Source organism: Babylonia areolata, chromosome 20 (assembly GCF_041734735.1).
Source record: "Babylonia areolata isolate BAREFJ2019XMU chromosome 20, ASM4173473v1, whole genome shotgun sequence".
Classification (NCBI taxonomy): domain Eukaryota; kingdom Metazoa; phylum Mollusca; class Gastropoda; order Neogastropoda; family Buccinidae; genus Babylonia; species Babylonia areolata.
In genome coordinates this window covers 12766189-12780561 of record NC_134895.1, presented here as the reverse complement: position 1 = coordinate 12780561, position 14373 = coordinate 12766189, and the positions used below count along the sequence as shown (strand labels likewise).

At 40.4% G+C, this 14373-nt stretch overlaps 1 protein-coding gene and 1 non-coding gene across 3 annotated transcripts in view; both read left to right on the top strand.

Moving 5' to 3' along the window:
- The window catches only part of LOC143295206 (laminin subunit alpha-2-like), a 122839-nt gene that overhangs the window by 42223 nt on the left and 66243 nt on the right, over positions 1–14373 (top strand). For both annotated transcript variants that reach the window (XM_076606780.1, XM_076606779.1), the window contains exons 24-30: positions 1119–1245; positions 1754–1894; positions 2494–2621; positions 3343–3426; positions 5113–5309; positions 6317–6456; positions 8168–8269. In XM_076606780.1, coding sequence (XP_076462895.1) covers positions 1119–1245; positions 1754–1894; positions 2494–2621; positions 3343–3426; positions 5113–5309; positions 6317–6456; positions 8168–8269 — 919 coding nt within the window. The remainder of the gene's footprint in view (positions 1–1118; positions 1246–1753; positions 1895–2493; positions 2622–3342; positions 3427–5112; positions 5310–6316; positions 6457–8167; positions 8270–14373) is intronic.
- Positions 523–657, top strand: LOC143295558 (U11 spliceosomal RNA). The gene has a single exon (XR_013057043.1). It is a non-coding gene; the product is annotated as a U11 spliceosomal RNA (small nuclear RNA).

The following is a 14373-nucleotide window of genomic DNA, read 5'->3' as shown; positions in this document are numbered from 1 at the left end:
ACACACACACATGCGCACGCGCACACGCATGCACGCACAAACACACACACACCCACACCCACACACACACACACACACACACACACACAAGCTGCGCCATTCTTACCACCCACCCTCCACCCTACTGCTAAAACCCATTCTCATATCTGTTCCAGTCTGTCTGTTTTGTCACATAATAGGATGTGTGTCATGAACCAGGTGTTTATGCACTGACAGATCTCTGTAGTGTGTGTGTTGTATTTGTGTATGTGTGTGTGTCTGTGTGTATGCGTGCATGCATTCATGTGAGCGTGTGTAACTGCGTGTGGTATGAGTGCATATGTGTACAAGTTGAACGCAGTTAAGTTGGATGTGCACTTTGTGTCCACGCTATTTCATGTTCTCATGTTCTAGCATACAGTGCAGTGATGAATCCCCACCCTGTGAGAGCATTGATCGAATTTCAACTGTGTGTCTGTGTCTGTTTTAACCAGATTATTGCAATTGAAATTATTGAAATGTGTGTTTGTAAAATTAAAAAAAAAAGGGGGCCTTTGCTTACAGTAGCACTCAGTGCTTCACAACACCAGGTGGAATCGCAGTCAAGAGATTTCAAAGGCATAATTTCTGTCGCCAGGGCGGTTGATGCTCCCATGGCTCCCATGGCCAAACGCCCCAAATTCATCCACATTTCATTTTATTTCTTTATTCATTTTCTTTTTTCTTTTTTTTTAATTTATAGTTTATTATTATTTTTTTAAATCTATGTATTCATTAATTTGATGACGTCCATGTTTCCCCCTCCCCTGACTAAGCGAGTTGGGTTACACCGCTGGTCAGGCATCTGCCTAGCAGATGTGGTGCAAAGTGTGTAGATTTGTCCAAGTTCTGTGATGCCTGTTTGAGTAACTGGACTGAACTGAACCGAACAGTGTGTGTGTGTGTGTGTGTCATGTATGTGTGTGTGTGTGTGTGTTTGTATGTGTTCATATGTGTGTGTGTGTGTGTGTGTGTTTCTGTCTGTCTGTGCACGCATGCATGCATGTGTGTGTGTATGTGTGTGTATGTGTGTGTGTGCGAGTGAGTTTATCTGTGTGTGTGTGTGTGTCTGTATCTGTGTGTGTGTGTGTGTGTGTCAGGATCGGGCCCATCAGTCTGGAAGTGGCCCAGCCAGCACAGAACACCAGTGGGGCTGAGGAGGACAGCATCGCCTACGGTGTGGAGCAGTGCGTGTGTCCCGAGAGGTACTCCGGCCTCTCCTGTCAGGTTTGTAACTCACCTAACTTTTTTGCAGACATAGGCCACGTTTTTCAGCTAAATGGGCAGCTTTATACAACTAGACACTTCACTGTCGTAGGCACCTTCAGTTGACTAAATAGTTCACCTCCATAGGCAACTTTAGTCTACTAGACAGTTCACAGTTCAGTTCAGTGATGGTTTGCTTTGATTTTGCCTTGTGTTTGCATGCACGTGTGTGTGTGTGTGTGTGTGTGTGCACACGTGTGTTAGTGGATGTGTGTGTGTTGTGTGTGTGTGTGTGTGTGTGTGTGTGAACATTGTATGCTTGTACTATTCTGCTTGATGTATGCCATCTTACGCAGTTTTGTATTCTGTAAATTTCACATACTTCACCACTTGTATTATCTAGATACGATAATAAAGTAATTCTAATTCTGGTAGTTTGTTTGTGGTTTTACTGTAATTCTTTTTTTTATCCACTTTAAAAAAAAAGAAAAAAGAAAAAAAGAAATCTTTGTTTCTCCTGACACCACAGAACCCAGCAGAAGGATACTACAGGGTGCGCCCCAACTCCCAGCATGACCCGAATGCGCCGGAAACTGCCATTGGCCACGTGCGACCCTGCCAGTGCTATTCCCACAGCAACAGCTGCCACCCGGAGACTGGCGTTTGTGAGGTAGGGTTGGTTCTGAAAACGTTTGTCACACCTCTCTTTGAGGTGGGCTGGGTTCTCGTCCTTCAATTAAAAAAAAAACAAAAAAAAAACCCTGACAAAAAAGCCCCAACAAACAAACAAAAATAAAGCAACAACAAAAAAGTGGTGTTGTATGTGTGGAACAGGTATACAAGGAATTCAGGCATTCTTTCTATTTTTTTTTTTATTTTTATTTGTTTTCATTTTTATGATGATGTATGAAGATGTGGATTCGGTGTTGATTTTATGTTAGAAATGTCACAGATATTTAAACACATTGCTGATAGCGTCTGTGTTTTCCTGTCAATATCCTGATGGGAAAATCAACAACAAAATGCATACAGTAATTTACAGAATTGCTTACACAACACACATGATGTGACCTTTTCTTCTTCTTTTTTATTTTTTGAAGAATTGCATATGTAACACATAATAGTGTCTTTTTTTTACAGAACTGCACACACACACGCAACACATGATGTGTCTTTTTACGGAACTGTACACATCACACACATCTTTTTTTCTTTTCTTTTTTGTATGGAACTGCACGCATGACACATGATGACTGTGTCTTTTTACAGAACTGCGCACACAACACAACAGGCATGCACTGTGAACAGTGTGCCCCAGGGTATTATGGGATGGCCACCCGAGGGACGCCCTACGATTGTGCCCCCTGTGCCTGCCCGCTGCAGGAGCCCTCCAACAAGTCAGTGATTGTTCTGTGTGTGTGTGTGTGTGTGTGACTCCGTGTGAGTGTGAGTGTGTGACTGTGTGCATGTGCTGATGTGTGTGCGTGTGTGTTTGTGCATGTGTGTTTGTGCCTGTGTGTGTATGCGTGTATGTGTATGAGAGTGTGTATGTGTGTGTGTACATGTGTGTGTGTGCACGCGTGTGTGTGTGGTTGGGTTGGTGTGGGCTCAAAAGACTCAATGTATTTATCCTAAAACCCATCAAAGGAATGATGGACATCAAAACCAAACACAACAATTAGTTGAAAGCAGCTAAATATGAGTACATGCATGTTTGTTCAGGACTTATTTCAAGAAGTGGTTATCGCTTGAAAAAAAAAAAAAATCACATACATATCTTGCCAGTTTGGGCTGGAAAAAAAGTGAACAAGTGGATGGGGATGGGTGTATGTGTGTGGTTTGGGAAAGCAGCATGTGTGTGTGTGTGTGTGTTCCCCCACTCTCTGTCCACCTTCAACACTACACTGGAGTGTAACTGTCGTTCACTGTGTGTTTGTGTGTGTGCCCTTGTGTCTGTGTGTGTGTATGTATGTGTGTGTGTGTGTGTGTGTGTTTTCCCACTCTTTGCCCACCTCCATCAGTGCACTGGAATGTAACTGTCGGTCGCTCTGTGTGCTTGCTTGCGTGTGAGTATGTGTGTTTGTGTGTGTGTGTGTGTGTGTGTGTATGTGTGTGCAGTTTCAGCCCCACCTGCAGTGGTGTGGGCAGCAGTCTGATGTGCACCAACTGCAGCCAGGGCTACACCGGCACCCGCTGTGAGAGGTCAGCCACTGTGACAGTCTGTTTTGGGTTTGACGTGTCAGCCACTGTAACAGCTAGTTTTGGTGGGCTGGGGGGGGGGGGGGGGGTTCGGGGGGTTGACCTGTCAACCACTGTGTGACAGGTAGTTTGGGGTTTGACGTCTCAGCCACTGTGACAGCTGGGTGACATCTGTGACAGCCAGCTTGGGGTTTGACGTCTCAGCCACTGTGACAGCTAGTTTGGGATTTGACGTGTCAACCACTGTGACAGCTAGTTTGGGGTTTGACGTCTCAGCCACTGTGACAGTCCGTTTGGGGTTTGATGTCCCAGCCACTGTGCCTTGGGTTCAAATCATGGTGCTGTCTGTTGGGTTATAAGTGGAGATTTTTCTGATCTCCCTGGTCAGCATGTGTGCAGACCTGCTAGTGCCTGAACCCCCTTCGTGTGTATGTACAAGCAGAACATAAAATATGCACATTAATGAATCTGTAATCCATGTCAGTGTTTGGTGGGTTGTGGAAACAAAGTATGGCTGCCTAATGGCTAGATAAAAACAGCAAATGGCACATCCACAGGTATGAGTGAACTTGGGGGGGAAAAACGGGGAAAAAATAAAAGAGAAACGAAATTGAATACTACCCTGACACCACCAGAAAAATACCACTTTAAGATGGGCAGCAGGAATTGCCTCTTCTGTTTTTCGTTGGGGTGTCTGTCTTTGTGATTGAAACTCACAATATTTTGAGTGTGAGCTTGGCATTGGTTAAACAGGCAGTCCAAATCTTCACAGGGAATGGAGAGAGAGAGGGGGTAAAAAGCAAACACAGGAATGTTTGGTACAGAGAAAAATTCTGAATCAATTTTTTTATCTCACCAGTCCCTGAGCACTCATCTTTTTTCAAGTTGTATCTTAAGTTATCAACAATGAGTTCATCATATTTGCTGAAGATTTTTGTTTCAAATGTCTGTTGATCTTGTCAGAGACATGAGAGAATCACTTGTAGAATTATAGTGTTTGGAATTATGTAATAGTATAGTACAAAATTAGATTCAGTCATAGTGTATGGAATTGTTTACAACAGTATAAGAAATACATAGAATGATACACAGTTTTAGGGAACAGAATTATATACAGTCATAGTGTACAGATTGATATACAACTGTAGTGTAGTGTACAGAATTACAATATACATAATATACAAAATCATGTTCAATGCAGCAAATAGAGTGATATACAGTTTGTATGTATACAGTCATAATGCACATAGATTAGTACAACCATAGTGCTCAGAATTATATGCAGTCATATTTCACATAATGATATATGATACAACGTGTGTGTGTGTTTGGGGAAGGGGAGAACCTTCACATAATAATATCAGTGCTGTCAGTCCTCTTTCTTCATGTAAAAAAAAATTGAATGTTTTATTCTGAATTTATTCCTGTGAAATGTGTTGGGGTCTTTTATGATTTTATGAATGTGAGATTACAGAAAGAGGTAGACTAAAAGACTCTTGGTAAAAGTCAACTTACATGAGATAGAAGAGGCAGTGTATCGAGCCACAGGCTCTTCTTCAGGCAAATGAATGATGTTACAGATTTATTTTGTTATAAATGTAATGGAGGTAACTGAAGACAATTTTCTGGTTTTTTAAACTTGATAATGAAGACACATTGATGATGTAATTATCTAAAACTGCTGTGCAGGTGTGAGGATGGCTACTACGGCAACCCAGCCCAGCTGGGAGAGAAATGCACGCCCTGTCTGTGTAACCCGGAGGGCTCAGTGGACAAGACGTGTGACCGGGTGACGGGGCAGTGTCGGTGCCGACCCGGTATCCAGGGGCAACGGTGCAACAAGTGTTCCGATCCACGACAGGGGGTGCAGAACGGGACATGTGTCTGTGAGTGTCAGGGGTGTAGGGGGATGGGGTGGGGTGAGGAGGATGAGGGGGGTGCAGGGGTGGGGGAGTGTGTGTGTGGGGGGAGGGGGGGGGAGGGGTGTCATTTTGCAAGGGTGTGAGTGCTGCAGGTCATTGTGCAGGGGAGGGATCAAAGCTGGGTGTGCTTTTGTGGTGTATTTGTGTTGTGTGTGTGTTTGTGTGTGTGTGTTATGTTCACCTGTGTGTGTCTGTGTGTGTGTTTTTAGTTCACCTCTGTGTGTGTGTGTGTGTAGCATGTGTCTGCAGGCATCTGTTTGCCAAAGAGTTCTAGATTTTGTAAACGGGAGGTCTTTGGAAAACAAAACAAAAAAAAAAGGCCTCTTACTTCTGGTGTAATCAGCTGGAAGGAAGGGCATGAGGTCATGTACATATGAGCATGTGCATGTCTAAGTTTGCGAGGTACATGTATTTATTGTGTGTGGATCTGAAAAAATGTATGGGACTGATGTATCAGGGACAGATGGAGACTGTAGGAAGTAGCTAGCAGGTGTGAGATGAATGCCTGTGTCTGGAGTCTTACCTGTGTGCTGTGTCTGTTGATGAATAGTTACAGTGATGTCAGGTTAATGCAGGTCAGGATAATGCAGGAATGTGATACTTGTTTGCAGGTTCTCCTGTACTGTCGCTGATGTCACGTATCATGTTTGTCATAGTTGGTGTGGTATTTATTTCCCGCACCTAAGCAGTTCAGATCAGAACAGTAAATATTTAATTTTAAATTTAAGCCTTTATTTTTTATTTTTGTTGCAAATGAAAAGATTGTATGAGGATCCCCCCCCCCCCCACCCCGCCCCCTCCCCCAGCACCCCCTTTTTTTTCCCGGTTACATATTGATGTCTTACCACATGTGTGTTTTCTCAAAAGAAGGCAATAATAGTTTGTTTTTTTTTTTAAAAGAGAATTTAGATTGTTACATTTACTTTCAGCTTGGCTCAGATTACAATGTTGTTTGTTGTCCTGCCTTTCAGCTTGCTATCAAGGGTGCACAGGGGAACTGCTGAACGACCTGAAAAACCTGACCATACCTGACGCCTACGTGAACATTTCTGGAGTGATCTACCCCTGGGAGGAACTGTACCGCATGGCCAATGACACCCAGGACCTCAGGGTCAGCTTTTTGTGTCTGTGACGATAATGCAGTTTGTACGTCATACATGATGATGCTAGGGTCAGCTTTTTGTGTCTGTGACGATGATGCAGTTTGAACGTCATACATGATGCGCAAGGGTCAGCTTTAGTATAGTTTGTACTTCATGCATGATGTGCTTTTTGAAAAATTGTTCTGATTTGTTTTATTATCTTTGTCAGTTTGTTTACTAGTTTCCTGTAATCTTTCTTAATTTATTTCCTATTATATGTATATGTGTGTACATATTTTTTTCTTTCTATTATTGATGCTTACATGACACCTATCTTCAGTCAGAGACCAAACACTACATGATTTATTACAGAAGACGTCACAAAACACACCACAGAACACACTGGAGAAGACATCACAGGACACACCACAGAACACACTGGAGAAGACATCACAGGACACACCACAGAACACACTGGAGAAGACATCACAAAACACACCACAGAACACACTGGAGAAGACATCACAAAACACACCACAGAACACACCGGAGAAGACGTCACAAAACACACCACAGAACACACTGGAGAAGACATCACAGGACACACCACAGAACACACTGGAGAAGACATCACAAAACACACCACAGAACACACCGGAGAAGACGTCACAAAACACACCACAGAACACACTGGAGAAGACATCACAAAACACACCACAGAACACACCGGAGAAGACATCACAAAACACACCACAGAACACACTGGAGAAGACATCACAAAACACACCACAGAACACACTAGAGAAGACATCACAAAACACACCACAGAACACACCGGAGAAGACATCACAAAACAAACCACAGAACTCACCGGAGAAGACATCACAAAACACACCACAGAACACACTGGAGAAGACGTCACAAAACACACCACAGAACACACCGGAGAAGACATCACAAAACAAACCACAGAACTCACCGGAGAAGACATCACAAAACACACCACAGAACACACTGGAGAAGACATCACAAAACACACCACAGAACACACTACAGAAGACATCACAAAACACACCACATAATACACTACAGAAGACATCACAAAACACACCACATAACACACTACAGAAGATATCACAAAACACACCACATAACACACTACAGAAGACATCACAGGACATACCACAGAACACACTAGAGAAGACACCACAAAACACACCACATAACACACTACAGAAGACACCACAAAACACACTACATAACACACTACAGAAGACATCACAGGACATACCACAGAAGACACTAGAGAAGACATCACAGGACATACCACAGAACACACTAGAGAAGACATCCAGGACACACCACAGAACACACTAGAGAAGACATCACAGGACACACCACAGAACACACTGGAGAAGACATCACAAAAGACACCACAGAACACACTAGAGAAGACATCCAGGACACACCACAGAACACACTAGAGAAGACATCACAAAAAGGCACCACAGAACACACTAGAGAAGACATCACAAAAAGGCACCACAGAACACACTAGAGAAGACATCATAAAACACACCACATAACAAAATAGAGAAGACATCACAAAACACACCACATAACACACTGAAGAAGACACCACCGGAAATAACCACATCGCAATACAAGTCTGTCGTGACAGAAAAGTAATACAACACAACGCAATAAACACAAATGTTACTGTCGTCGTGGTGACCACAGGCACGCATGGATGCCCTGCAATCAACCAGTCTGGACAACCTGAAGGACATGAAAGGCCAGGCTGACTTCTACAGGAACATCGCTGACAAGCTTGACAACAGGGTGAGTTCGCATGCTGTCTGATTGACGCTCGGTCGGGACGATTTACATATCGTACAGATTTTAGGTATATGTTACTGTATTTTAGGTGAATCTTCCCCCCCCCTCCCTCCCCCTTTTTTTTTCTTTTCTTTGTTTTGCTTTGTTTTGGTATCAAGACATGCATGCATCACAACAGGGTGAGGTGACAGGTTGTCTGTTTCTTTGAGTGGGAGTATTTCCTTGTCACAAATGATTCTCTGTTGGAATTTTAACTTGATTTTTTTTTTTTTTTTTTTAATGTTTTGGTATCAAGACATGCACTCCATATTGCAGTATTAGCATTCTGAATGCTTCTTTTTTTTTTTTTTTTTTCTTTTTTTTTGTCTTATATTTGTCTTATTTATTTTTACATTAGTATTAATACACATACTTCAGATGCCCCTGTTGGTGTTTTGGAGATTTTTTTCTTTCATATAATATGGTTTGCTTTCCCCTTTGTTTTAGTTTGTTTCGGTATTAGGAAGTGTACACGGTTCCTGGACCTTGGCCGCAGACATTTCAGCATTTCAGAAATAAGTTGCTTGCAACCCATGCTGTTGTCTGTGTACCTTTGGTGTTGGGTTTGCTTTCATTCGTGTTGCTTCATCCATTTTCACTTTTCACTTCACTATCATATTGCTATATTTCTCAGGTACAGTTGAAGCTTTTTGCTTCCCCAAAAATGTGTTTATTTAGGGCTGTTCTTGAATTACCCTTTGCTTTTTCCTTCTCTGTATTATTTTTATTCTTTTGATTTTTTAAAAATTTTAAAACTTTTTTCTAAAGCTTTTGTCTCCACCAGACTTAGTGAATGCCTGGCAACGAAAGAAAAAGCTTATACCTGCGCACATGCACATGCACACGGACACATGCACACACATGTCAGTGGTATCTCCAAAGCATGTCATTATTTTGTTGTGATGGACTTTTGGTTATTGGTATGTTTTATATTCTGCCCACATTATATATTTGCTGCAGTTCCTTTTTTTAAAGGTTTTGAATTATTTTTTAAAGTTTTGAATTATTTTGCATGCATTGAACCCAGGTCTTCTTTTTATACTTTTGTTTTTTCAAAGTAGAAGCATTTATGTCATGGAACATTTTTAACGTTTGTATTTCAGGTTCATATACAACTCTTGTTGATGTATATATTATCTTTTGATACTTTTTAATTGACTAACAATTTCACAAGTAGAATGATGTGCAACTGTTTATCAGTGTATGCTAGAAACAGTTACAATTAACACTTTTGTTTGGTGTTAAAGATAGAAAGGTCCTCCTGAACAACTGCATTTAAATTCATTCACAGGAACAGCTGTGATATTATGGATCTTTATGTGCATGTGTAAGAAGACTGCATGTTTTTTATGTCTTGCAGGAACTGATAATCATTAATCGTTACAAGTATGTCTTGATGAATATAGCTAAAAAACAAAACAAAAAAACAAAAAAACAAACAAACAAACAAAAATCAGATTTTATTTAGGGACGCATGGAAGGGAAAGAAGTGGGCAGTGATTGTATGATACACATTTCATCTTCTACAGGCTTACATATTCCACTGGAGGATGAATGAAAATCATACCATCATGCCTTTTACACATTGATTTACACATTCTGTTGTATGATGTACAGCATTAAACACATAAACAGTGATACCATCATATCTTTTACACACAGGACTGTGCATTCCATTGGGCATTGTATATCATCACATGCTTGGGCATTCTGTCACACCATTAGTTGCTTTACACACAGGTTTATGCATTGTATTAGATGATGTGTAACATCAAACACATGGACATTTTACACACAGTTTTATGCATTCCGTTAAGTGATGTTTAACATCAAACAGTGATGCCACCATACCTTTCACTGAGGTTAACACATTCCATTAAATGATGTGTAACATCAAACAAACAGTGATGCCATCATACCTTTCACTCAGGTTAACACATTCCATTAAATGTGTAACATCAAACTAACAGTGATGCCATCATACCTTTCACTCAGATTAACACATTCCATTAAATGATGTGTAACATCAAACAAACAGTGATGCCATCATACCTTTCACTCAGATTAACATATTCCATTAAATGTGTAACATCAAACAGTGATGCCACCATACCTTTCACTCAGGTTAACACATTCCATTAAATGATGTGTAACATCAAACAAAGTGATGCCACCATACCTTTCACTCAGGTTAACACATTCCATTAAATGATGTGCAACAGCAAACATTGATGCCATCTTGCCTTTTGCACATAGGTTAACACATTCCATTAATTTGATTAAATGATGTGTAACATCAAACAGACAGTGATGCCATGATACATTTTGGACATACATTAACACATTCCATCAAATGATGCGTAACATCAAACAGTGATGTCACCATATCTTTCACACATAGGTTAACACATTCCATTGGACGATGTTTTGCATCAAACACACAGACAATGATACTATCATACCACTTACTCACAGGTTAACAGTATTCCATCAGAGAGGTTGAGAGCTTGGGTTGTTGGAATGAGGTCTCTTAGCTGCCACTCACATTGTTATGTTGGCTAACTTGTTTAGTAGCACCCATGCAGAGACATGCGTTGTGTAATTTGTGGGGAAAGTGAAAAAAAACAAAACTTACAGAGTTGTGTGAGGAGTGTCATGGTGAATCTGTCCCAGGGAGCTTTGTTTGAGGGGCTGAAAGAATAACGTTGTGAGCTGGTGTGTGTGTGTGTGTGTGTGTCATCCCCCATTTGTGCAGCAGCATACTAATCTCTTCTCACTGGGGTTTGTTGTTTGTTATTTGTTCTTTTTTTTTTTTTTTTTTCTTGCTTTTTCCGTTAGACCTTGGGCATTTTGGGGCAACAGGTGAGTCAGCTTCCTCCACCTCCGCTTCCTCCCCCTCCCCCCCGCCTTGCTTCTCCATCCTCCTCTCCTCTGTCCTGCGTGCACTCTGAACACTTTCTTTTGCTGGTGGTGACAGGCCAAGTGATCCAGTACATTGGTCGTGTTTTCTTCACTTTTAACATCTACCCACCTAGTGTTATTATAGATGAAAGTTTGTGTGTGTGTGTGTGTGAGCGTGAGCATGTGTTCACATGTCATTCAGTCAGTTTATGTGGTCACATAGGAATTAAGGCTGGTGGGTAGCATCAGACTGTGTTTTTACTGCCAGTAAAAGAAAAAACGTAATTATGAATGTGCCAGTATTTACACAAGAGAGACACCTTAGCCGCTTCAAAAGAAAGAAAAAAAAAAGGAAGAATAAAGAATAGAAAAGAAATCAAGGCAGCAGTTTTTTGACTGAACCAGTTCCTGTGTATCACTCAGGTTTCTTTCTATCTTTTCTGTGTCTTTATCCTTTTTTTTTTCTTTTTTTTTTGGGGGGGAGGGGGGGTTGTTTTGTTGGTTTCACCCTGCTCCTCACTTAGTTGAAAAAGGACTTATTTTCAAATGATTAAGTGTTCAGAGAACAATAACTATTTGATTTTCATTCAGAATCAGTCACTTTTATCCACCCTGAAAAATGTAATGTTGCAAGCTCAAATGCTCCTGTTCATTGTGTGTGTGTGTGTGTGTGTGTGTGTGCTCGTGCATGCATACTTGCTTGCATGTTAAGTCAGTCAGTTTCAGTGGTCACAATAACAACATACATTAAAGACCTGACCATGCACATGTGAGACAGCATAATAGGTCTCTTGATTGTCAAGCATGTGTATTATCGTGTCTTAGGATGTTTTGTGGGTAATTCTTGTGTTCTGATTACCTTGGTTGAATGTCAAGATCTGGTAAAAGTGTGTGTGTGTGTGTGTGTGTGTGTGGATGGATAGTGGTTGGGTGATCCAGAGGTTTGTGCTTTAAGTTCTAGTACTTGATTATCACACGTCCTGATTGCTGAGGAACTGTCATGTGAACGATGTACTGTTGTTGTTTTTCATGCATCCCTTTTCAAAATGTGTCTCCTGCCTTCCCCATGGTTCTTTGAGAATCATGCTGTTACCATCATTTAATTTGATGTACTCTATCTATATGATGCATGTGTAAATTAAATGTGTAAGCATGTTTTTATAGAGTATTGAAGTATACATTGAAGTATAAATATCTCTGATTGTATTCTCATCAGCAAATATTATCCCTGTATGCAGATCGATAAATATTATTCTGATTGATTTTATTTTGATTATGAAAGGGTCAATTTATGGAGAAAGAAATTATTCCCACGACCCGCAAAGATTTGTTTTCTTACTTTTTTTTCTCTCTCTCTTTTTTTTTTTTTTCTCAGTAAATAGACATTGCTTAGTTTGAAGGGAAGATGGGTTCAGGGGGAGAAATTTGTATTTTTTGCCTCCCCTCCGTCCTTTGTTGTTGTTTTTCTCAGCAAGAAATGTGTGATATAGTTTTACAATGAAAGCTTGTGCATGTTTTTTATTTTGTGATTGCTTTAGTTGTGTGTGTTCAGAACACTAAGTTCTTTTCTATGAGAACTTTTTTTAAAATTCAAGAATAAGAATAAGTCACAGAAAAGTGTTCTTTGTTGATCAGTATTTCTAAGAAACAAGAGTGGTGGATGTGAAAACATAATGAATGTTGTTCCCCCTCCAGGCAGCATAACATTTGGAAATAATACTGCATGTACACGCAATGCATTTGGTGTTTTACTCAGCTGTCCTGACAATAATTTTCAGTAATTTTCAACTTTAATATCCTAAATTCAGGGACCTATTTGAACAAAAACAACTTTGCATTTTGCAATGAAGGCATGTGAAAAAGGACATATGGTGTACAGTTCCCCCCTTCTAAACAAGAGTGAGAATTTAAAATGTTGCAAAAATCACCCATGTCATGAACACAAACCACCACTTGTTGACCCAAGCCCATATTGTTTTTGTTTCCCTGTGCTTGGATGGGGAGGAGTGTGGAGGTATAAATAGAAAGAATGGCTCTCTGATTGGCACAGACTGAATTTATAAACCCTGTCTCACTGCAGACAGTTCTGTGGAGTGACGGAATCTCTAGCAAAATTAAGTACAGTAATAACCTCAAAGTAGAGTTGAAAACCACAGAAAATTGGTTACAGCATTTATGAATAGGGGTTCTTTTCAGTGCATGAAAATTAACACCAAAATATGACCCGAATGGGGGTTGTTTCAATGCACGAAAATTAACACCAGAATAAGTCCCTGAATTTTGGATGTTGAAATAAGAAATAATTGCCAGACTCTTGAACTAGTTCTCTCTCTGATTTACATGGAATGGATCTAAACCCAGCAACCTTTTTTTTGTTTGTTTGTTGTTTGTCATTCTGTCATGATCTGTTTACTGACAGCAGCATCATTTCTATGGAAACTAGGACAGTTTGCACCACCTCTGACTAATTTCATAATTTGTGGAGATGTGATTTCCTTCTGTGTTGTGATCGTGTGATTTGGTTTTGTACAGGTTTGTGGCACTGCCAGACTCACATTGATATTTCTTTGCCTTGGAATGTGTCTTGGAATGTTCTATTGGTTGACCCTCTGTCTGTGTGTCTCTCTGTCTCTGTCTCTTTCTCCTTCTTCATCGTTATTTTCCAAATCATTTTCTTCTTCCTCTTCAAACCACTTGTCGCTTTGTCTGTCTCTCTGTTTCTTTCTGTGTCTCTGTCTCTGTGTATGTCTGTTTGTCTGCCTATCTGTCTGTCTCTCTGTGTCTTGCTCCAGTGTAAACTGGTTTGGTTTGGTTTGGTTAGGAAATGTTGCCCCAGAAATTATTTTCATGTTTTCTTTCAGTGTATATTCCATATCTATTTCAGTACTGCAATATAACACAGATATAGTTTGCACTGTTAAAAAAAGATAAGAACAAAAAGAAAAAAACAAACACTTGTCATTAAATTCTTGCACAGCCTTTAGATTCCTCCATGTTGATGAAACTGAATGAAAGTTACCAAAAAAAAACTTCAGTTTTCAAACATGTGTGACTTTGTTTCTTATGAAAATCTTTATAGCCCAGGGTTCGTAGTCAAAATTCATACATCTCTCTCTGTGAAATTTCAGCATAGAATGGTGTCTGCAGTAGATGACAAAAACAATGAT